The sequence below is a fragment of the Carcharhinus amblyrhynchos genome, chromosome 1 (assembly GCF_965287045.1).
Source record: "Carcharhinus amblyrhynchos chromosome 1, sCarAmb.v2.hapA, whole genome shotgun sequence".
In the NCBI taxonomy this organism is placed as follows: domain Eukaryota; kingdom Metazoa; phylum Chordata; class Chondrichthyes; order Carcharhiniformes; family Carcharhinidae; genus Carcharhinus; species Carcharhinus amblyrhynchos.
This window is the reverse complement of record NC_137324.1, coordinates 180,289,230-180,311,680: the sequence shown is the minus strand read 5'-3', so window position 1 is coordinate 180,311,680 and position 22,451 is coordinate 180,289,230. Positions and strand designations below refer to the sequence as shown.

The window sequence follows — 22,451 nt, the reverse complement described above, 5'->3', positions numbered from 1 at the left end:
ACAGGAGAAGAGACAAGCATTTCTGTGGCTGCAGGCATGAATCCAGGAAAGTATGCTGCTTCCAATAGCACCAATGATGTTACTGATACACCCTGACCAGAGAGGCTGAATAGACAGCAGTCATTGTCCACATCAGTACCAAGGACAAAGGAGAGATGTGGTCTGCATTCAGAATTTAGGGAATTGGTAACATAGCAGTGAGGTCACTGGATTAACCCAGAGGCTCAGACTAAAGCTTTCACACCACGGGTTCAAACCACATCACAGCAGCTGGTGGAACTTAAACTCAATTAATAATTCTGGAATATAAAGCTATCTCAGTAATGCTGACCATTGAACTATCAGCAACAGTTGTAAAAACCCATCTGGTTTGCTAATATCCTTCAGGGAAGGAAATCTGCAGTCCTTATATGGTCTGGCCTACATGTGACTCCAGAGCTACAGCAATATGGTTATCTTTTAGCTGTCCTCTGCAACGGCCTAACAAGCTACCCTGGAGCGGAGAAGCTACGACATCTTCTCCGGAGTCTTCAACATATCATTGATGAAGACGAACATCTCACCAGGGCTATCCCCACACCTCCACTTCTTGCCTTCAGACAACCACACAACCTCAAACAGACCATTGTTCGCAGCAAACTACCCAGCCTTCAGGAGAACAGTGACCACAATACCACACAACCCTGCCACAGCAACCTCTGCAAGACATGCCAGATCATCGACATGGATACCATCATCACACGTGAGAATACCATCCACCAGGTACATGGTAAATACTCTTGCAACTCGGCCAACATTGTCTACCTGATACGTTGCAAGAAAGGATGTCCCGAAGCATGGTACATTGGGGAGACCATGCAGACGCTACGACAACGGATGAATGAACATCGCTTGACAATCACCAGGCAAGACTGTTCCCTTCCTGTTGGCGAACACTTCAGTGGTCACGGGCATTCAGCCTCTGACCTTTGGGTAAGCATTCTCCAAGGCGGCCTTCACAACACACGACAGTGCAGAGTCGCTGAGCAGAGACTGATAGCCGAGTTCCGCGCACATGAGGACGGTCTCAACAGGGATCTTGGATTCATGTCACACTATCTGTAACCCCCGTGACTTGCCTGGGTTTGCAAAACCTCACTCACTGTGCTGTCTGGAGACAATACACATCTCTTTAACCAGTGATCAGTGCTCCTTCCACTCACATTGTCGGCCACTTTAGGACTTGAACAGCAGGTTAGGTGTAAAGATTCGCATTCTAATCAGTAATCTCTAAACTGTCTGTGCTTTATACGCTCTGTCCGAGGCCAGAACTCTCCATTCACCTGATGAAGAGGGAAACCTCGAAAGCTTGTGCGTTTACTATCAAATAAATCAGTTGGACTAAAACCTGGTGTTGTCAGACTTTTTACTGTGTTCACCCCAGTCCAACGCCGGCACATCCACATCATTAAAGAGCTGGTACAGGAATGATGACTGGATGTGTGTTTCTACTGTACTGAATTGTTGAGCATTTCATAAAGGAGTGAAGGAGTTAGACGTAGGCAAGTAGTTAAGTGATAAGTTGAACTGTAACCCTGGTGGGTGAGTCCCTGTCTGGGAGACACGTTGACAAAATAAATCAGTTTCAAATGTACAGAACTGAAAAATGACAAGTCACCCATCCATTATCGAAAGAACACTCCCCAGCGTGAAGTTACTACCAAACAGGGTCTAGATCAGTTGATTCGGATCACTGGTATTGTTCACCGTCTGTGCTGGATCATATTCACAAACTCCACCCTCCATCAATGATAAATTCTTTTCCAGTCACATAGGCTGACTGCAAATACAAATAAAGATGAAAATCGTCTGGCATTCTGGAATTGATAATAAAATTTAACTTGTAGCTTAAAATGAACACAGAGAGAGCCCACAAGATGTTTGTGAACAGAAATAAGTAGCTTTAATATGAATTAGGACCCAGTTCTGTCTTACGATGTGACTGTCAAAAGCTCGGACAGAGCTGGCTACAGATTGTTTTTAATGCTACAGCACAGGGAGAAAAATCTCTAGTTTGTGAAAGAGTTGTGTCTTTGGGATGAAATAAAAACTGCTGGAAAAGCTCAGCTGATTGGGGAGAGTCTGTGGAGAGAGAAACAGAGTTAATATTTCGAGTCTGGGTAACTCGTCCTTGAAACTCAATGTTCTGAGCTTTGAAGGGTCACATGCACTCGAAACATTAACTCTGTTTCTCTCTCCACAGACACTGCCAGATCAGCTGAGATTTTCCAGCAGTTTCTGTTTTTATTGTAGTTAATGTTATAAATGGACGGCAGAGAATAATATTATCCCCCAAAAACAGAGAGTTTGGAAGGAGCAGTTGAGAAGTAAAAATCCCACCTTGCTTACATCTGAAATGAGAGGGAGGAGACTCAGAAGATCTCATGAAGAAGGTTAGTAAAATTGTTTAATTAAGCAGAATGCTTTCATCAGGTTTTACATTTTTACCTGTTTCAGCAGCTTAGAAAACAAAGGAGGTAAAAGGGAGTGAGATGAGCTTGATCTATCAAGGCTTTTCAGGACTGCTTGTATGCCGGGAGCAGCAAGAGTGTCACACCCACGAGACCAACAAATTTACCTACTCCCGACCCATGACTGACCAATTCCCCCACCACCATTTTCCTTTGATAACATCCCTCTCCATTGACCACTTTTCCCCAACCACACCCTCCCCTCCAACCATACACCCCCCCCGACCATACACCCCCCCCGACTACACCCTCCCCCCTGACTACACCCCCCCCGACCACACCCTCCCCCCCGACTACACCCTCCCCCCCCGACCATACTCCCCCCCCCCCCCGACCATACTCCCCCCCCCCCGACCATACTCCCCCCCCCCCGACCATACTTCCCCCCCCCGACCATACTCCCCCCCCCCGCCGACCATACTCTCCCCCCTCCGACCATACTCCCCCCCCCCGCCGACCATACTCCCCCCCCCCCCCCGCCGACCATACTCCCCCCCCCCCCGCCGACCATACTCCCCCCCCCCCGACCATACTCCCCCCCCCCCGACCATACTCCCCCCCGCCCCGACCATACTCCCCCCCCCCCGACCATACTCCCCCCCCCCCCGACCATACTCCCCCCCGCCCCGACCATACTCCCCCCCCCCCGACCATACTCCCCCCCGCCCCGACCATACTCCCCCCCGCCCCGACCATACTCCCCCCCCCCCGACTACACCCTCCCCGACTACACCCCCCCCGACTACACCCTCCCCCCCGACTACACCCTCCCCCCCCGACTACACCCTCCCCCCCCGACTACACCCTCCCCCCCCCCGACTACACCCTCCCCCCCCCCGACTACACCCTCCCCCCCCCCGACTACACCCTCCCCCCCCGACTACACCCTCCCCCCCCGACTACACCCTCCCCCCCGACTACACCCTCCCCCCCGACTACACCCTCCCCCCGACTACACTCTCCCCTCCCCTCCACCCTCCCCTCCGACTACACCCTCCCCTCCGACTACACCCTCCCCCCCGACTACACCCTCCCCCCCGACTACACTCTCCCCTCCCCTCCACCCTCCCCTCCGACTACACCCTCCCCTCCGACTACACCCTCCCCTCCGACTACACCCTCCCCTCCGACTACACCCTCCCCTCCGACTACACCCTCCCCTCCGACTACATTCTCCACCCCCCCCAATCCTCCCCCCCCCCCCACCCCGACTACACTCTCCCCCTGGACTACACTCTCCCCTCTCCTCCACCCCTCCCCGACTACACTCTCCACCCCACCCCCCCCCGATTACACTCTCCCCACCACCTTGACCAAGCTTATCTCCCTGCCATTAACTCTGCCCCTCCAATCATTATCTCCCTGAGCTGAACAATGCTCAGATAATTCTGGATCTCCACAAATGCAATGAATTCACTTCCTCACAAAGCAAATCCACCAAGGAGTTTCCTTCCTGTGTCTCCATCTTCTCCCCTTTCCTCTCTCTGGCTCCGATTTCCTCTCTCCTCATTTCCCATCTGTTCCCCACCCCCTGCCCTGTACTTGTCTCTTTCCATCCCCAGGCCTACTTGCCAACTCATCCCGTAACCCTGTATTGGTCTTAACTTCCTCCGCGTAACAGTGCAAGATATTGTCTCATCATGAAAATTATTCTGTTTATATAGTTTCTAACAAGGGGAATCCAATATGTGTTTCAATGTTCCTGACCAATCCTGCCCTCAAAGCCCAGAGATGGATTTTACCCATCCCACCCACCATGGGAATGGCAGTGGGACACGGACCATGGGAATGGCAGTGGGACACGGACCATGGGAATGGCAGTGGGACACGGACCATGGGAATGGCAGTGGGACACGGACCATGCAAAGCTCCATTAAGCTGGGCTTTCCGGTCTTGGGGTGAGCGTAACTGGAAAATCCCGCCCCTGGTCAGTTTTATTACATTTCCTGTTTCCTGGTTTGAAGATTTGGGAAGGATTGTTGTTTCATTGGTTGATAACTCCTAATTAAAATCTGTTAACATTAACAACTCATGATAAAGTACAAATCCCCTGTGTGTTGTATTGCGGGTTCCACAAAGACTAAATGATTACTGACTGCTGCTCTGAGGGTAACTGTTTTCAGCTAGAAATCACTGGAATAGCATCCAGAGACTCTGGGTTTTCAGACTATGATTTCCTATACGTCGGGATATGGAATTTTCTAATTTGTTCTGAAATCATAAGAACATGAGAAATGGGAGCAGGAGTAGGCCATCTAGCCCATCGAGCCTGCCCCGCCATTCAAATCACAGCCACTGCTTACATCGCTGTTACATTGTAGAGTTTATAATTTTAGGTTATAGATCTATAAGATAAACAGCTTGTTAGTCATTGGTTTGCTACGTACTTCATCAGATGCCAGATACACACAAAGGTGAGCCACCTCCTCGGCAGTGGCCATTCGACCAGTCTTCTGTCTCTCCAGGAATTCCTGTAAAGCCTGGGGTGGAGAAAATACCCAGTTATTTAACTGTATAGTTGTCATGTTTGATATAAACTTGAGGATATTGGATATTACAGACTGTAAGTGAATACTTTGTGAAAACAGCTACAAAACCTGTTAGGATGGCTGCAATTTAACATGTGTCTGTGAGCATTTAAACTGTGCACAGTATTCGATTCTGTGACCACTATTTATTAAACATGACTCTGAATAAGGGAGCTTCACAGCCACCTCATTGTTTAAGGATGAACTTGCAGCTGAGTCTCGAGATCTCGAGTTTGTTAGCCTCAGGATGCCATTGTGAACAAGGAGAATATCTGATCCCAGTTTGGGACAGAGGTTTGAGTCAATGACAATGTTAACTGCAGTTGTATCCTGGAGGCCTGAACTCCAGACGTGGTAACCCTGCAGTCATGTGACTGAGCTAACTTCAGGGACTGGATTATAATCCAACCTGAACAAAGCAAACCTAGCAGTGAGAAACATCTGAAACTCCACAAACATCTGAACAATCATTGCTGAGAGTCTTTGAATGCAGCCAAAGCAAGTCACTTGTTCCAGCTTCCCAGTCAACCCACCAACCAATCTCCTGGCTGTTCATTTCCAACACTCTTTGCAGCTTTGTGAGAATCCTTTGCTTTGAAAAGACCTTCACTTTAACTAAACTATCACGTCAGGCCCACACTGACAATGAGTCTGAGCTTTATCTTTTTATAATTCATCTGTTTTAACTTCATCTGTATCGAATCTTTGAGTGAGTGAGATGAGCAATCAAAACTTTATGGTTTAAACATTGAGGGCCATTATGTGATAATAAATAATCTTCCACATTTTTAAAAATCACCAAAAACAAACCTACTGCTTTTTTAATTTAGTATTTGGTAAAATCACTGCGAGCAAGGAAATACACACACCGTTTACACACAAATATCCTGATTATAGACTGGAAGAGACTGCAAAAAAATCCGTGTGGTTAAAAAAGCATATGGCATACTTGTCTTTATTAGCTGAGCCGTAGAATGAATATAAGTAAGAAGTCTCACAACACCAGGTTAAAGTCCAATAGGTTTTTTCATATCACATTATAGTTTGTTTGTATTAATTTGGTATATTACACACTGATACCAAAATAAACCTGTTGGACTTTAATCTGGTGTCATGAGACTTTTTACTGTGCCCATCCCAGTCCAACGCCGGCAGTGCCACATCACAGAATATAAGAGCAGTGGGGTTATGATGGAGCTGTATAAAATGCTGGTTAGGCCACAGCTTGGGTACTGTGTGCTGTCACCCCACTATAGGAAGGATGTGATTGCACTGGAGAGGGTACAGAGGCAATAACAAGGGGGCAGAGATTTAAGGAAATGGGTAGGAGATTTAGAGGGGATTTGAGGAAAAACAACTTCACTCAGAGGGTCGTGGGAATCTGGAACTCTGCCTGAAAGGTTGGTGAAGGCGGGAATCCTCTTCACATTTAAAAAGCATTTAGATGTCACTTAATACCATTGTGTATAAAACTTCAGACCAAATGCTGGAAAACTGGATTAGAATGGATATAATTCTCAGCACAGATACAACAGGCCAAAGGGACACTTTTTTTGTGCTGTAAAATTCTCTGACTTTACAAGGAGGAAGAACAACAGGAAAGATTTCTGATCGGGTACAAGATCGGAGAAATTAAATGTTGAAAGGTTTCATGGAGTAAAAGCCAGACAGAGTGATAATGGGGAGAGTGAAGAAACTAAAGATGTGTTCAGATGAGTTGTCTAAATGCAAAACAAAATTATAAGGGAGGAGGAATTCTTTGGAATTCTCTTTTCCAAAGCAATGAGCGCTGAAACATGGAATATATTCATGGCAGGGTTATACATTTTTGACCTACACGGGAGTCAAAAGTTATGAGGGTTATCAGAATGTGGAGTTGAGGCCACAATCCAATTAGCCATGATCTTATTGAATGGCACAGCAGCTTCACAGGGCCGAGTGGCCTCCTCCTCTTTTATGATTTTATGATCTCATAACAAAGGAAGAACAAGGAAAAACAAACCAGAGGGAAGATAAAACAAAACACTTGGAATCAGATGTTATGATCACTGAGTTCAACAATTTCACGTCAGCCTGATCCACTGAATAATTGCAGCATTCCATTTTTATAACTAGTGTTCTTCAGACTGGGAGGGAGGAAGTTAGAACTTGGTGTTTGTGAGAATGGTAAAATGCTTGGGGGAGAGGGGTGCATTGTGTGGTCCCATTAAAAGGTGCTGCTTTTTCTATGCTTAGAGAGTTAAAAAAATGCAAGTACACAGAGAGCCCAGACTGAAACATTTGTATCAAATGGCCAAGCAGCAGTTTTACCAAGACAACAGGTTTTTGAATTTAGCTAATTTGAATCAGGCAGATAGATACCAAGAACCTATTAAAATTTAAATCTGATGGTTTTGACAACCTAGGACCAATCCTATTGTGGAAAACATTGATATATCATTGTAGGTATAAAAGGGGGCAGTGGGACAAAGAGGGCAGAGCAACTGCCACCTGCCAGATATGACAGCTCTCAGCTCTTATCTATGTCTTAGAGAAAGCACCATCTAGCTAGCAAAAGTACCAAAGAAGAAAGACGTTCCAGACAGAAGAATCAACAAAGTCAGAATATTCCAGAAGACACAAAACCTGGTTGTAATTTAGAGACTGACTAAATTCTATTTTGTTAATGAGTGGGAATTATATTCATTGGAGCAGTATTCCATTAGAATCTTATTTCATTCTGGAATATTTAATGATTAAAAGGGATTTATTGGGTTTGTTAATAGTTTAGTTAATTTGTTCACTGTTAGTTAAATAAACAAATACTTACGTCAGGGATTTATTTTGTATTTAACCACTAGGGGTTGCTGAAGAGCAGGTCACATCACCACATACACTTTTTACAGATTATAGGACAAGGTTCTCCTCTTTGGGTGTTTTGGTGTTAGTTCTTGGGGTGGGGGGGTAGATTTACCTCTGTTTAATAACATTAGTAATCACTTGCCTCCAAAAATTAAAAATGCTTATATCAGCTATACCCTCAACTACATCTATTTAATAGTAAGCCACTGTTCATCCTTTACTCAAACACTCATTCCTCTGAATGGGTAAACTGCTGTCTAAAATAGTAAAGATCAGACTCCACAATTACAACCCATTAAAGTTAGGGTGGGACATGGTGTTAGTGGCCCTTAATCATCTACCTGTTGTGGATTTGGTCGTGCTTCGATTCTTTCTCTTAGGGAGGGTGTGTCCACAGTACCTTGCAAATAAAAACAATTAAATATTGAATGACATCACCATATACTTGTAACATATTTCTTGCAATAAGGAACACTTCATATTGTGCTGAAAACAGAGCTTATATTAACAGATGGTAAACATACTACCGATTACACAGAATCTGCACAGAAAGGCAGCTGAATTAGTCTGTGTTTGTGTTGATTCTCTACACGAGCCTCCTCCCACACTTCCTCATTTCACTTCATCAACATCTCCCCCTACGTTTTTTCTATCATGTGTTTATCCAACTTTCCCTTAAAAACCTTCTGGGCTATTCGCTTCAACTGGTCCCTGGTTGCCCTCGATCTGAGTGACCTGCTGGGCCATTTAAGAGCCAACCACATTGCTGTGGTTCTGGAGTCACAGGTAGGCCAGACCGGGTAAGGACAGCAGATTTCCTTCCCTAAGGGACATTAGTGAACCAGATGGGTTTTTACGACAATGGACAATGGTTCTCTCGTCATCAGTAGCTTTTTCACTCCAGATTTTATTGGATTCAAACATTTTCATCCGCCTTGGTGTGATTTGAATTTGGGTTCCCAGACTATTACCCCGGGTGTCTGGATTGCTGGTCCATGACAATACCATTACACCATAGTTACCCCCTCAGGTAACGCAAATGCAAGGGTTGGGAACCTCATAATGATGCAAATGAAGGGATAGAAGAGATTTGCTTTGGAGAGAAGCAATGTTCTTACAACTAGGAAAGTCCTGACAAAATGATAGGAAAGTTTCATGTTTACCAGGGCATACACAGTTGCATCTTATGCCTTGTTCAATGAAGTCTGCAGCAACAGACTTGGTCAAACCAATAACCGCTGCCTTGGAGGTACCATATACACATCTGTTCACAACACCTGTGAGGAAAATATGAAGAGTCATTAGCAGAATAATTCTCTCTCCAAAAACATCCACCGAACCTTTTATGGAAGTACACAATGGGTATCTAAGAACATAATCTGAACAGTCAGTACAATCTGAATTTATAGTGAAAAATCTCTGAAAACAGTAATGCACATTCTAATGTGTTCTGGTGGTGAAAAATCGAGTTGGTTATCGGGCGTATTTAACATTTTATATATATTTTGCCAGACTGAAGCAGTCCAGTGATATCAACTTGACTGAATGACAGAAACTGGTCAAATAAAAAAGACAAAGAATTGCAAAGCTTGGAATCTTGCAGTGACACTCTCCTCCCTGCATTACAATATGCCATCCAAACAGTAATATTTTCTTAAATTATACAGTCAATGAAGTGTTGATCATACAACTAAATTATTTTAAAGCTTATTTATTAGTCACAACTAAGGCTTACAATAACACTGCAATGAAGATACTGTGAAATTCCCCTAGTCGACACACTCCGACACCTGTTCAGGTCAATGCACCCTAACCAGCTCATCTTTCAGACTGTGGGAGGAAATTGGAGCACCCGCAGGAAACCTATGCAGACACGGGGAGAATGTGTAAACTCCACACAGATAGTGGCCTAAGCTGGGAATCGAACGCAGGTCCCTGGTGCTGTGAGGCAGCAGTGCTAATCATTGTGCTGCCATGCCATTCTATTACAGTTCACAAATTAAACAATTTTCTCACCCAGTGCACCTCCCTAATATACAATTTTTTTAGTGATCTAGCAAATAAGGACTCGTTCATTCAGCAGTGTCATAGTGGAAAATGAAAAAAGATTGGGTATTATGGGAGGAGACTTGCAACTGTTTAGTGTTTGATGGGTTAAACATAGGGACAGGAGTAGGCCATTCAGCCCATCGAGTCTGCTCTGCCATTCAATATGATCATGGCTGGTCATCCACTTCAATGCCTTTTTTCCACATTATCCCGATATCCCTTTATGTTATTTGGTATTTAGAAATCTGTCAATCTCTGCTTTAAATGTTTTCAATAACTGAGCTTCCACAGTCCTCTGTGCTAGAGGATTCCAAAGATTTACAACACTCTCAGTTTAAAAAAAATTCTTGTCTGGATCCTAAGTGGCTTCTCCCTTATTTTGCAGCTGTACTCCCTGGTTCTCGATTCCCAGGGAAATATCTTATTCACATCAGCCCTGTCTATCAATTTTGTAAGTTTCAATGAAATAGACACATAGAAGAGTCTCTAATTGTATTGAAGTAGGGAAAGGGTTAATGAATTTAATGTATTTTGTATCTAGCATATATCACAAACATGACCCTTCCTCACAGCTGATCTCCTCAAGCTTATACTCTCCTGGTATCAATATAAATTATTATTCATGTTTTCCTTACTTGTTCATGTCTTTCATTCTTTAACTTTCATTTCCATAAAGACAGACAGTTAAATGTGAATGTTATTTTACAGACATTGTAAACCTTATCTGTTTGTGCTAACTGAACATCGTTAAACAACTGCAGATGGTAGATTGTGATACCGGCTTTTTAACAGGAAGACTCCTGCTGGGACAGCCGTGATTGGCCAAGGAAGGAGATGCTGATGCCACCGGAAGTGCTGTGGCTCATGATCGGACTGAAGGTTATATCGTGACTGCAGCTGCCAGATGGACTGAGAGTCCTGGTTGAATCAGGAGTTTGCATCGTGATCAAAATAGGAAGACCTGCAGTCCTAACCGGAATCAGGAGTTGGCATCCCGATTGATACTGGGACTCATGACGTATAAATACCCACTTGTATTTGTGTTCAATGAGAAGCCTGGTAAACCACTGTTAGGACCAGGTTTCTCCCAAAAGCTTTTGAAATAAACTTACTGTGTTTTGACTCACTAACATTCTCAGAGGTACCTTTTACCTATAACATGTATATAACACAACAAATGCAGAAAAATATCCCAAAACATTTAATCGAAGCACAGCAAGGAAAATGGACACCAAATCAAACAGGAAGATGCCAGCAGGGGTGATCAACAGCTCACCAAAGAAGTGCGTTTTACAGGAGGATCTTAAATAAAGTGACAGAAGACAAAGGCAGGTTGAACAAAGAGGAATTGCAGTAAAGGTCTGAATCAGAGGACTGGAATGTTTCAGGACGCTGTAGGAGTTACAGAGATAGGGAAGAGGAAGGCCATGAAGACATTTGAACAAGTTAGGATTTTAAATTTGAAGCTCTAGGACAGGAATGCCAAGATACAGTTTGTGGACCACAAGTTCCCATGTGGCCTGCCAAACATTTCAAAAATTACACAGAAGTTTTCTATTAAAGATGCATTGTTGCACTTTCTTCTTAAATTAAGAAATGATGTGAATTATATTCTCCAGATTTTTCTGTCCTCTGTTCAAATCCTTATTTAATTCAGAAATACAATTGTTTTTATTCGATGTGGAACTGGAGTGAGGCTGAGGAAGCTTTATGGTAGCAAGGCCACATTGTGCAGAATAACTAACCGCACAGTTGCACATACTGCCTCACCACACAACGTATTGTAAACAGAAGCCAACAGTTCCTCGAGTGTGGAATTCAAGCCTGTATCGTTTGTAACTGGAAATCATTCAGTAAGTGCAGCTGGGCAAATGCAGATAGCTGCAGGATTACTGCGAATATGAAACTATACTTAACCATGTCTGTGAAGAGAAAAGTAGATAAAGACTGCCCTGCATTTTTAAGCAAATAGAAACAATCACTTTTTACCAAAACGAGTGGAAAGGTTTCATGTGTAATTTGTTCAAAGACAGCATCTATTGCTATAGGATACAACACTAAAAGACATAAGAACATAAGAACATAAGAACATAAGAACATAAGAAATAGGAGCAGGAGTAGGCCATCTAGCCCTTCGAGCCTGCCCCGCCATTCAATAAGATCATGGCTGATCTGTTGTGGCTCAGTTCCACTTTCCCGCCCTCTCCCCATAACCCTTAATCCCCTCTCTTATCAAGAACCCATCAACCCGCTTCTTAAAAATATTTAGCGAGGCAGCCTCCACCACTTCAACGGGCAGAGAATTCCAGAGATTCACCACCCTTTGAGTGAAGAAGTTCCTCCTCAACTCCGTTCTAAACCGCCTCCCCTTTATCTTGAGGCTGTGCCCCCTAGTCCTACTGTCTTTTTTGAGCGGGAAGAGTCTCTCCACCTCTATCCTATCCATCCCATTCATCATCTTATATGTCTCAATGAGATCTCCCCTCATTCTTCTAAACTCTAACGAGTACAAGCCTAGTTTATTCAGCCTCTCCTCATAGCTCAATCCCCTCAACTCCGGTATCAGCCTAGTAAACCTCCTCTGCACTCCCTCCAGGGCCAAAATATCCTTGCGCAGGTGCAGCGCCCAAAACTGCACACAGTACTCCAGCTGCGGCCTCACCAATGCCCTATACAGCTGCAGCAAGACCTCCCTACTTTTATATTCAATCCCCCTCGCTATGAAGGCCAGCATCCCATTAGCCTTCCTGACCACCTGCTGCACCTGCAAGCTGGGTTTTTGCGACTCATGCACAAGGACCCCGAGGTCCCTCTGCACCGTCGCCTGCTGCAGTTTTTCGCCACGTAAGTAATAGTCCTTCCTACCATTCTTCCTACCAAAGTGGACCACCTCACACTTGCCAACATTCAATTCCATTTGCCATTTCCTGGCCCATTCGCCCAGCCTATCTAGATCCTTCTGCAGACTCTCCACACCCTCCGCACAATTTGCCTTTCCCCCAATCTTGGTGTCATCAGCAAATTTCGACACCCTGCACTCAGTTCCCTCCTCCAGATCATCTATATAAATGGTAAATAGCTGAGGCCCTAGCACCGACCCCTGGGGCACCCCACTAGTCACCAACCGCCAATCCGAATAGCACCCATTGACCCCCACTCTCTGCCTCCTATTTGACAACCAATCCTCTATCCACGCTAACACCCTACCCCCAACTCCATGTCCCCTGACCTTCTGCAATAACCTCTTGTGAGGTACCTTGTCAAACGCCTTCTGAAAATCCAGAAAGACACAGTGAAACTTATCACATTGATATACACGGCAACTACACACAGGAACTTCTTCACTCAAAGGGTGGTGAATCTCTGGAATTCTCTGCCCGTTGAAGTGGTGGAGGCTGCCTCACTAAATATTTTTAAGACGCGGGTTGATGGGTTTTTGATAAGAGAGGGGATTAAGGGTTATGGGGAGAGGGCGGGAAGGTGGAACTGAGCCAAGACAGATCAGCCATGATCTTATTGAATGGCGGGGCAGGCTCGAGGGGCTAGCTGGCCTACTCCTGCTCCTATTTCTTATGTTATGTTATGTTACAAAAACCCCCAGAAGACAAGTTGGCAGAACTGGAACTATCATTGAAAAAACAACAATGTCTATAACACCAGCATCAGAAACAAGTTTTGTAATCGCTCGAGAAATTGTAGGCAGAGGAAGAGTTGATAATGATGCATGGTAAACAATACAAACATTGTGAGCCCAGATAAGCAACAGTGTTTTCAAAACAGCAATCTTTCCAGAAACACAGTCGCCAACAGTAACTGTGAATTATTAGAAAATTTGACAAATTGAATCCAAAATGAAAACATTTACCGTCTTTACAATAGTGATTGGTGAAAGCATGGACATGTGGCAGTACAGTACAGGAAACAGGCCCTTCGGCCCTCCAATAGCACACCCAGCTGTATTTATTCACAGTACTGATAAAAATATTCATATGACGGAGGAATTTGTGGAGTTAGTGCCGATGGATAATCATTGTATCTACCAAGGGAAAGGATACTTTTTAATAGTGACAAAGCATTGGATAAATGAGTATGGATTGGAGTAGGGAATCCACTGGTAGGCAGAAACACAGCAGTAACTGCAAGAATGAAACAAAAGATCCTGAGTGACAATCCAATAGTGAGTCCGGGCATTTCACTGCATTCTGCACCAAGTAGCTCTTTGTGCTACAACCCTCGATATGGAACATGAAATCAGTGTTCATATAAAAACAGTTAATCAATCTCCCTCAATTCAGTCAGCTAATCCAGGAAGCTGACTATCAGCATGGGTTACCTCACCACACTATAGTGTACACACTGAGTCTCTGAGTGTACAGGCTGAGTCTCTCACTGTGCTGGGTGTACACACTGAGTCTCTCACTGTGCTGAGTGTACGGGCTGAGTCTCTCACTGTGCTGGGTGTACACACTGAGTCTCTCACTGTGCTGAGTGTACGGGCTGAGTCTCTCACTGTGCTGAGTGTACGGGCTGAGTCTCTCACTGTGCTGAGTGTACGGGCTGAGTCTCTCACTGTGCTGAGTGTACGGGCTGAGTCTCTCACTGTGCTGAGTGTACACGCTGAGTCTCTCACTGTGCTGAGTGTACGGGCTGAGTCTCTCACTGTGCTGAGTGTACGGGCTGAGTCTCTCACTGTGCTGAGTGTACGGGCTGAGTCTCTCACTGTGCTGAGTGTACGGGCTGAGTCTCTCACTGTGCTGAGTGTACACGCTGAGTCTCTCACTGTGCTGAGTGTACGGGCTGAGTCTCTCACTGTGCTGAGTGTACGGGCTGAGTCTCTCACTGTGCTGAGTGTACGGGCTGAGTCTCTCACTGTGCTGGGTATACACACTGAGTCTCTCACTGTGCTGGGTGTACACACTGAGTCTCTCACTGTGCTGAGTGTACACACTGAGTCTCTCACTGTGCTGAGTGTACGGGCTGAGTCTCTCACTGTGCTGGGTGTACACACTGAGTCTCTCACTGTGCTGGGTGTACGGGCTGAGTCTCTCACTGTGCTGGGTGTACACACTGAGTCTCTCACTGTGCTGGGTGTACGGGCTGAGTCTCTCACTGTGCTGAGTGTACGGGCTGAGTCTCTCACTGTGCTGAGTGTACGGGCTGAGTCTCTCACTGTGCTGAGTGTACGGGCTGAGTCTCTCACTGTGCTGGGTGTACACGCTGAGTCTCTCACTGTGCTGGGTGTACGGGCTGAGTCTCTCACTGTGCTGAGTGTACGGGCTGAGTCTCTCACTGTGCTGAGTGTACGGGCTGAGTCTCTCACTGTGCTGAGTGTACGGGCTGAGTCTCTCACTGTGCTGGGTGTACGGGCTGAGTCTCTCACTGTGCTGAGCGTACGGGCTGAGTCTCTCACTGTGCTGAGTGTACGGGCTGAGTCTCTCACTGTGCTGAGTGTACGGGCTGAGTCTCTCACTGTGCTGGGTGTACGGGCTGAGTCTCTCACTGTGCTGAGTGTACACACTGAGTCTCTCACTGTGCTGAGTGTACGGGCTGAGTCTCTCACTGTGCTGGGTGTACGGGCTGAGTCTCTCACTGTGCTGGGTATACACACTGAGTCTCTCACTGTGCTGGGTGTACACACTGAGTCTCTCACTGTGCTGAGTGTACGGGCTGAGTCTCTCACTGTGCTGCGTGTACACACTGAGTCTCTCACTGTGCTGAGTGTACGGGCTGAGTCTCTCACTGTGCTGGGTGTACACACTGAGTCTCTCACTGTGCTGGGTGTACACACTGAGTCTCTCACTGTGCTGAGTGTACACACTGAGTCTCTCACTGTGCTGAGTGTACGGGCTGAGTCTCTCACTGTGCTGGGTGTACACACTGAGTCTCTCACTGTGCTGGGTGAACACACTGAGTCTCTCACTGTGCTGGGTGTACGGGCTGAGTCTCTCACTGTGCTGAGTGTACGGGCTGAGTCTCTCACTGTGCTGAGTGTACGGACTGAGTCTCTCACTGTGCTGAGTGTACACACTGACTCTCTCACTGTGCTGAGTGTACGGGCTGAGTCTCTCACTGTGCTGGGTGTACACACTGAGTCTCTCACTGTGCTGGGTGTACAGGCTGAGTCTCTCACTGTGCTGGGTGAACAGGCTGAGTCTCTCACTGTGCTGAGTGTACGGGCTGAGTCTCTCACTGTGCTGGGTGTACACACTGAGTCTCTCACTGTGCTGGGTATACACACTGAGTCTCTCACTGTGCTGGGTGTACACACTGAGTCTCTCACTGTGCTGGGTGTACGGGCTGAGTCTCTCACTGTGCTGGGTGTACACACTGAGTCTCTCACTGTGCTGAGTGTACGGGCTGAGTCTCTCACTGTGCTGGGTGTACACACTGAGTCTCTCACTGTGCTGGGTATACACACTGAGTCTCTCACTGTGCTGAGTGTACACACTGAGTCTCTCACGGTGCTGGGTGTACACACTGAGTCTCTCACTGTGCTGGGTGTACACACTGAGTCTCTCACTGTGCTGCGTGTACACACTGAGTCTCTCACTGTGCTGGGTGTACACACTGAGTCTCTCACTGTGCTGGGTGTACACACTGAGTCTCTCACTGTGCTGGGTGTACACACTGAGTCTCTCACTGTGCTGGGTGTACACACTGAGTCTCTCACTGTGCTGGGTGTACACACTGAGTCTCCCACTGTGCTGGGCGTACACACTGAGTCTCTCACTGTGCTGGGCGTACACACTGAGTCTCTCACTGTGCTGGGTGTACACACTGAGTCTCTCACTGTGCTGGGTGTACACACTGAGTCTCTCACTGTGCTGGGTGTACACACTGAGTCTCTCAGTGTGCTGAGTGTACGGGCTGAGTCTCTCACTGTGCTGGGTGTACACACTGAGTCTCTCACTGTGCTGGGTGTACACACTGAGTCTCTCACTGTGCTGAGTGTACGGGCTGAGTCTCTCACTGTGCTGGGTGTACACACTGAGTCTCTCACTGTGCTGGGTGTACACGCTGAGTCTCTCACTGTGCTGAGTGTACGGGCTGAGTCTCTCACTGTGCTGGGTGTACGGGCTGAGTCTCTCACTGTGCTGGGTGTACACACTGAGTCTCTCACTGTGCTGGGTGTACACACTGAGTCTCTCACTGGGCTGGGTGTACACACTGAGTCTCTCACTGTGCTGGGTGTACACACTGAGTCTCTCACTGTGCTGAGTGCACACACTGAGTCTCTCACTGTGCTGAGTCTCTCACTGTGCTGAGTGTACGGGCTGAGTCTCTCACTGTGCTGAGTGTACGGGCTGAGTCTCTCACTGTGCTGAGTGTACACACTGTGTCTCTCACTGTGCTGGGTGTACGGGCTGAGTCTCTCACTGTGCTGGGTGTACACACTGAGTCTCTCACTGTGCTGGGTGTACGGGCTGAGTCTCTCACTGTGCTGAGTATACGGGCTGAGTCTCTCACTGTGCTGAGTGTACGGGCTGAGTCTCTCACTGTGCTGAATGTACGGGCTGAGTCTCTCACTGTGCTGAGTGTACACACTGTGTCTCTCACTGTGCTGAGTCTCTCACTGTGCTGAGTATACGGGCTGAGTCTCTCACTGTGCTGAGTGTACGGGCTGAGTCTCTCACTGTGCTGAGTGTACACACTGAGTCTCTCACTGTGCTGAGTCTCTCACTGTGCTGAGTGTACGGGCTGAGTCTCTCACTGTGCTGAGTGTACGGGCTGAGTCTCTCACTGTGCTGAGTGTACACACTGTGTCTCTCACTGTGCTGGGTGTACGGGCTGAGTCTCTCACTGTGCTGGGTGTACACACTGTGTCTCTCACTGTGCTGGGTGTACGGGCTGAGTCTCTCACTGTGCTGGGTGTACACACTGAGTCTCTCACTGTGCTGGGTGTACGGGCTGAGTCTCTCACTGTGCTGAGTGTACGGGCTGAGTCTCTCACTGTGCTGGGTGTACGGGCTGAGTCTCTCACTGTGCTGGGTGTACACACTGAGTCTCTCACTGTGCTGAGTGTACACACTGAGTCTCTCACTGTGCTGAGTGTACGGGCTGAGTCTCTCACTGTGCTGGGTGTACACACTGAGTCTCTCACTGTGCTGGGTGTACACACTGAGTCTCTCACTGTGCTGGGTGTACACACTGAGTCTCTCACTGTGCTGGGTGTACACACTGAGTCTCTCACTGTGCTGAGTGTACGGGCTGAGTCTCTCACTGTGCTGGGTGTACAGGCTGAGTCTCTCACTGTGCTGGGTGTACACACTGAGTCTCTCACTGTGCTGGGTGTACACACTGAGTCTCTCACTGTGCTGGGTGTACGGGCTGAGTCTCTCACTGTGCTGGGTGTACGGGCTGAGTCTCTCACTGTGCTGGGTGTACACACTGAGTCTCTCACTGTGCTGGGTGTACAGGCTGAGTCTCTCACTGTGCTGGGTGTACACACTGAGTCTCTCACTGTGCTGGGTGTACACACTGAGTCTCTCACTGTGCTGAGTGTACGGGCTGAGTCTCTCACTGTGCTGGGTGTACACACTGAGTCTCTCACTGTGCTGGGTGTACAGGCTGAGTCTCTCACTGTGCTGAGTGTACGGGCTGAGTCTCTCACTGTGCTGGGTGTACACACTGAGTCTCTCACTGTGCTGGGTGTACGGGCTGAGTCTCTCACTGTGCTGAGTATACGGGCTGAGTCTCTCACTGTGCTGAGTGTACGGGCTGAGTCTCTCACTGTGCTGCGTGTACACACTGAGTCTCTCACTGTGCTGGGTGTACACACTGAGTCTCTCACTGTGCTGGGTGTACACACTGAGTCTCTCACTGTGCTGGGTGTACACACTGAGTCTCTCACTGTGCTGGGTGTACACACTGAGTCTCTCACTGTGCTGGGTGTACACACTGAGTCTCCCACTGTGCTGGGCGTACACACTGAGTCTCTCACTGTGCTGGGCGTACACACTGAGTCTCTCACTGTGCTGGGTGTACACACTGAGTCTCTCACTGTGCTGGGTGTACACACTGAGTCTCTCACTGTGCTGGGTGTACACACTGAGTCTCTCAGTGTGCTGAGTGTACGGGCTGAGTCTCTCACTGTGCTGGGTGTACACACTGAGTCTCTCACTGTGCTGGGTGTACACACTGAGTCTCTCACTGTGCTGAGTGTACGGGCTGAGTCTCTCACTGTGCTGGGTGTACACACTGAGTCTCTCACTGTGCTGGGTGTACACGCTGAGTCTCTCACTGTGCTGAGTGTACGGGCTGAGTCTCTCACTGTGCTGGGTGTACGGGCTGAGTCTCTCACTGTGCTGGGTGTACACACTGAGTCTCTCACTGTGCTGGGTGTACACACTGAGTCTCTCACTGGGCTGGGTGTACACACTGAGTCTCTCACTGTGCTGGGTGTACACACTGAGTCTCTCACTGTGCTGAGTGCACACACTGAGTCTCTCACTGTGCTGAGTCTCTCACTGTGCTGAGTGTACGGGCTGAGTCTCTCACTGTGCTGAGTGTACGGGCTGAGTCTCTCACTGTGCTGAGTGTACACACTGTGTCTCTCACTGTGCTGGGTGTACGGGCTGAGTCTCTCACTGTGCTGGGTGTACACACTGAGTCTCTCACTGTGCTGGGTGTACGGGCTGAGTCTCTCACTGTGCTGAGTATACGGGCTGAGTCTCTCACTGTGCTGAGTGTACGGGCTGAGTCTCTCACTGTGCTGAATGTACGGGCTGAGTCTCTCACTGTGCTGAGTGTACACACTGTGTCTCTCACTGTGCTGAGTCTCTCACTGTGCTGAGTATACGGGCTGAGTCTCTCACTGTGCTGAGTGTACGGGCTGAGTCTCTCACTGTGCTGAGTGTACACACTGAGTCTCTCACTGTGCTGAGTCTCTCACTGTGCTGAGTGTACGGGCTGAGTCTCTCACTGTGCTGAGTGTACGGGCTGAGTCTCTCACTGTGCTGAGTGTACACACTGTGTCTCTCACTGTGCTGGGTGTACGGGCTGAGTCTCTCACTGTGCTGGGTGTACACACTGTGTCTCTCACTGTGCTGGGTGTACGGGCTGAGTCTCTCACTGTGCTGGGTGTACACACTGAGTCTCTCACTGTGCTGGGTGTACGGGCTGAGTCTCTCACTGTGCTGAGTGTACGGGCTGAGTCTCTCACTGTGCTGGGTGTACGGGCTGAGTCTCTCACTGTGCTGGGTGTACACACTGAGTCTCTCACTGTGCTGAGTGTACACACTGAGTCTCTCACTGTGCTGAGTGTACGGGCTGAGTCTCTCACTGTGCTGGGTGTACACACTGAGTCTCTCACTGTGCTGGGTGTACACACTGAGTCTCTCACTGTGCTGGGTGTACACACTGAGTCTCTCACTGTGCTGGGTGTACACACTGAGTCTCTCACTGTGCTGAGTGTACGGGCTGAGTCTCTCACTGTGCTGGGTGTACAGGCTGAGTCTCTCACTGTGCTGGGTGTACACACTGAGTCTCTCACTGTGCTGGGTGTACACACTGAGTCTCTCACTGTGCTGGGTGTACGGGCTGAGTCTCTCACTGTGCTGGGTGTACGGGCTGAGTCTCTCACTGTGCTGGGTGTACACACTGAGTCTCTCACTGTGCTGGGTGTACAGGCTGAGTCTCTCACTGTGCTGGGTGTACACACTGAGTCTCTCACTGTGCTGGGTGTACACACTGAGTCTCTCACTGTGCTGAGTGTACGGGCTGAGTCTCTCACTGTGCTGGGTGTACACACTGAGTCTCTCACTGTGCTGGGTGTACAGGCTGAGTCTCTCACTGTGCTGAGTGTACGGGCTGAGTCTCTCACTGTGCTGGGTGTACACACTGAGTCTCTCACTGTGCTGGGTGTACACACTGAGTCTCTCACTGTGCTGGGTGTACACACTGAGTCTCTCACTGTGCTGGGTGTACACACTGAGTCTCTCACTGTGCTGGGTGTACGGGCTGAGTCTCTCACTGTGCTGGGTGTACGGGCTGAGTCTCTCACTGTGCTGGGTGTACACACTGAGTCTCTCACTGTGCTGGGTGTACACACTGAGTCTCTCACTGTGCTGAGTGTACGGGCTGAGTCTCTCACTGTGCTGGGTGTACACACTGAGTCTCTCACTGTGCTGGGTGTACGGGCTGAGTCTCTCACTGTGCTGGGTGTACACACTGAGTCTCTCACTGTGCTGGGTGTACGGGCTGAGTCTCTCACTGTGCTGAGTGTACGGGCTGAGTCTCTCACTGTGCTGAGTGTACGGGCTGAGTCTCTCACTGTGCTGAGTGTACGGGCTGAGTCTCTCACTGTGCTGAGTGTACACGCTGAGTCTCTCACTGTGCTGAGTGTACGGGCTGAGTCTCTCACTGTGCTGAGTGTACGGGCTGAGTCTCTCACTGTGCTGAGTGTACACACTGAGTCTCTCACTGTGCTGAGTGTACGGGCTGAGTCTCTCACTGTGCTGGGTGTACGGGCTGAGTCTCTCACTGTGCTGGGTATACACACTGAGTCTCTCACTGTGCTGGGTGTACACACTGAGTCTCTCACTGTGCTGAGTGTACGGGCTGAGTCTCTCACTGTGCTGCGTGTACACACTGAGTCTCTCACTGTGCTGAGTGTACGGGCTGAGTCTCTCACTGTGCTGGGTGTACACACTGAGTCTCTCACTGTGCTGGGTGTACACACTGAGTCTCTCACTGTGCTGAGTGTACGGGCTGAGTCTCTCACTGTGCTGAGTGTACGGGCTGAGTCTCTCACTGTGCTGCGTGTACACACTGAGTCTCTCACTGTGCTGAGTGTACGGGCTGAGTCTCTCACTGTGCTGAGTGTACGGGCTGAGTCTCTCACTGTGCTGGGTGTACACGCTGAGTCTCTCACTGTGCTGGGTGTACGGGCTGAGTCTCTCACTGTGCTGAGTGTACGGGCTGAGTCTCTCACTGTGCTGAGTGTACGGGCTGAGTCTCTCACTGTGCTGAGTGTACGGGCTGAGTCTCTCACTGTGCTGGGTGTACGGGCTGAGTCTCTCACTGTGCTGAGCGTACGGGCTGAGTCTCTCACTGTGCTGAGTGTACGGGCTGAGTCTCTCACTGTGCTGAGTGTACGGGCTGAGTCTCTCACTGTGCTGGGTGTACGGGCTGAGTCTCTCACTGTGCTGAGTGTACACACTGAGTCTCTCACTGTGCTGAGTGTACGGGCTGAGTCTCTCACTGTGCTGGGTGTACGGGCTGAGTCTCTCACTGTGCTGGGTATACACACTGAGTCTCTCACTGTGCTGGGTGTACACACTGAGTCTCTCACTGTGCTGAGTGTACGGGCTGAGTCTCTCACTGTGCTGCGTGTACACACTGAGTCTCTCACTGTGCTGAGTGTACGGGCTGAGTCTCTCACTGTGCTGGGTGTACACACTGAGTCTCTCACTGTGCTGGGTGTACACACTGAGTCTCTCACTGTGCTGAGTGTACACACTGAGTCTCTCACTGTGCTGAGTGTACGGGCTGAGTCTCTCACTGTGCTGGGTGTACACACTGA

The 22,451-nt window shown here is 48.4% G+C and overlaps 1 protein-coding gene across 4 annotated transcripts in view; it reads right to left on the bottom strand.

The window, feature by feature from the left end:
• Positions 1-1,355: 1,355 nt before the first annotated feature.
• The window catches only part of bdh2 (3-hydroxybutyrate dehydrogenase, type 2), a 64,568-nt gene continuing 43,472 nt past the window's right edge, over positions 1,356-22,451 (bottom strand). For all 4 annotated transcript variants that reach the window (XM_080200473.1, XM_080200499.1, XM_080200482.1 and 1 more), the window contains exons 7-10: positions 9,043-9,156; positions 8,221-8,279; positions 4,898-4,990; positions 1,356-1,819 (exon numbers count right to left, since the gene is read on the bottom strand). In XM_080200473.1, the coding sequence (XP_080056599.1) occupies positions 1,766-1,819; positions 4,898-4,990; positions 8,221-8,279; positions 9,043-9,156 (320 nt within the window). In that variant the 3' untranslated portion in view covers positions 1,356-1,765. The remainder of the gene's footprint in view (positions 1,820-4,897; positions 4,991-8,220; positions 8,280-9,042; positions 9,157-22,451) is intronic.